General features: G+C 65.8%; 1 protein-coding gene across 1 annotated transcript in view; it reads left to right on the forward strand.

The window, feature by feature from the left end:
- Positions 1-1,874, forward strand: part of CPNE7 (copine 7) — an 11,355-nt gene extending 9,481 nt beyond the window's left edge. Inside the window, exons 13-14 of the mRNA XM_015572051.1 lie at positions 719-955; positions 1,344-1,874. Of these exons, the coding sequence (XP_015427537.1) occupies positions 719-955; positions 1,344-1,451 (345 nt within the window). The 3' untranslated portion in view covers positions 1,452-1,874. The remainder of the gene's footprint in view (positions 1-718; positions 956-1,343) is intronic.
- Positions 1,875-2,259: the final 385 nt, after the last annotated feature.

Here is a 2,259-nt window from a genome sequence, read left to right on the forward strand (position 1 = left end):
GGGGGGGGGGGGGGGCAGCCAGTGCAAAGGTCGTCTTCTTTTGTAAAAAGTATATTATTATTGATGTCAGAGAGGGAGGGAGAGAGAGTAGAAACATCAATGATGAGAGAGAACCATGGACCGGCTGCCTCCTGCACACCGCACACTGGGGATGGAGTCCGCAACCCAGGCCTGTGCCCTGACCAGGAATCGAACCCTGACCTCCTGGTTCACAGGTCGATGCTCAGCCACTGAGCCCCGCCGGCCGGGCTTGTCCCTTTTCCGGACCGTTTGAGAGCTGGCTCACCTCCTGGCCGCCCTCCAAAATTCTCCATGCACAGCTGCTAGTTCCCTCACCCCAGGAGGGCCCCTCTCTGAATTCTGTTCCTTGGGTCTCGGGGTCTCTCCACCGGGACCTGCAGGTCCCTGCTCTCTGGCCTCAGACCTGGGTTCAAGTCGGGGCTCCACTGCCTCAGCCCCCCATCTGCGAGGGGGTCACCCCGGCAGCACTGGGGGTGATGACCGGTGACATGGGCACCGTGTGTGTGCAGGGCACACACACAGACTCACTGGTTCTCGTGTACATATTGTGCTTCAGCGAAAACACCCCAGAAACCCCTGAAACCAGACGAAGGGGTGTCTGCAGTCCCCCCCCGAGGCCACCTGGGAGGCCTTCCAGGGAGGCTGCCTCCCCCGGTCAAGCCCCCAAGCCCACCAACCCACCTCCCCGCGTCCCCAGCGATACTACATCCTGTTGATCCTGACGGACGGCGTGGTGACCGACATGGCGGACACACGGGAGGCCATTGTGCGAGCCTCCCACCTGCCCATGTCCATCATCATCGTGGGCGTGGGCAACGCCGACTTCACGGACATGCAGGTGCTGGACGGGGACGACGGCGTCCTGCGCTCCCCGCGGGGCGAGCCCGCGCTCCGGGACATCGTCCAGTTCGTGCCTTTCCGGGAGCTCAAGAATGTGAGTGTCTGGACAGGCTGGGGGTCCAGGGCCCGGCCCCGAGGCTCCCCTGTCCCAGCGACGGCGGCAGGTCCCATCAGGCAGGGCCGGGAGAGGCAGGTGCCCTTCTCTCCTCTCGGTGGCTGGCGAGCTGGAGCCCACTGACCCAGGGGAGGGGTCACGTGACCATATATGTCACTCAGGGCCCATCAGCTGCCACTTGAGGTGTCGGGCACCGCAGCCTCCTCTTTCAGGGTCTACCTGCTTATCGGAGGCTCACCTGACCACCAGGTGAATCCTGGCTGTGGTCCCCTCAGCGGCTCCCACACCAGGTGGCAGGCAGGGCTCAGGAGGGTGAGGCTGGGGACCGAGGACCAGGAAGGCCTGTGAGCAGGTGTCCCACCCGCAGGCCTCCCCCGCGGCGCTGGCCAGGTGCGTGCTGGCTGAGGTGCCCAAGCAGGTGGTGGAGTATTACAGCCACAAGGAGCTGCCGCCTCCAGGCCTCGGCGCCCCATGAGGACCCCAGAGAGGGGGTGCGGCCAGGGTGCCTCCTGTCCCCAGCACCCTTGAGGTCCCTTAAACTCCCCCCTGACTTCCCAGAAGCCTCCTGTCCCCCAAGCGCCCAGGCGCCCTCATCCCCTGGGGCCCCCGAGGTTGAAGGATGAGCAAGCCCAGGCCCGAGGAGACCCAGAAACAGAAGCAGATGGGGCGGGGGGCTGGCGGTAGCCCCCACACCTGGCCCGGCCCCAGGAGGGGCTGGGGGAGTCACGGTGCATCTGATGTTCCTGGGGAGGGGCCAGCAGGCAGCGTCCGTCACAGAGAAAATGGTGCCCAGGCCCCGATGGTCAGCCCTGCCCCCTGTGCCCCTTTCCTGCCCCTGCTGTGAGGGCCCTGCCTCCGCACCCAGCTGGGCTCAGGTGCAATAAAGTGTCGTCTCATGCTGGCAGCAGTTTGTGCATTTACTGCCCCCGCGCCCGTCCACCCGAGACTGCCCCCACGGGAGGGGTGGGGCGGGGAGAACTGCGCCTTCGGCCCTCACTCTGGGACACGGAATCTTCCAGACTCAGGCTCACTGGGCCCTGCCTGGACTGTACGAAGGGCCCTCCCAGGAATGCAAGGGTGTCAGGAGGCTGCACCCCGGGGAGCGCCCGAGGGTGCAATGGCTGCCCAACCTCTGAGGGACCCCTCCCCCAGGTGGGAAGGGGCTGCCAGGCAGGGCCTCCATGACTTCAGCCTGCTCTTGGCTCTAAAGGGACCTACTGCGCGCTGCAGGCTCTGCTCTGGAAACAGGGGGGAGGGGAGGGACTCCGCCAGCCGGAGCCTCC

This window comes from Myotis davidii, unplaced genomic scaffold (assembly GCF_000327345.1).
Source record: "Myotis davidii unplaced genomic scaffold, ASM32734v1 scaffold1453, whole genome shotgun sequence".
Lineage (NCBI taxonomy): Eukaryota > Metazoa > Chordata > Mammalia > Chiroptera > Vespertilionidae > Myotis > Myotis davidii.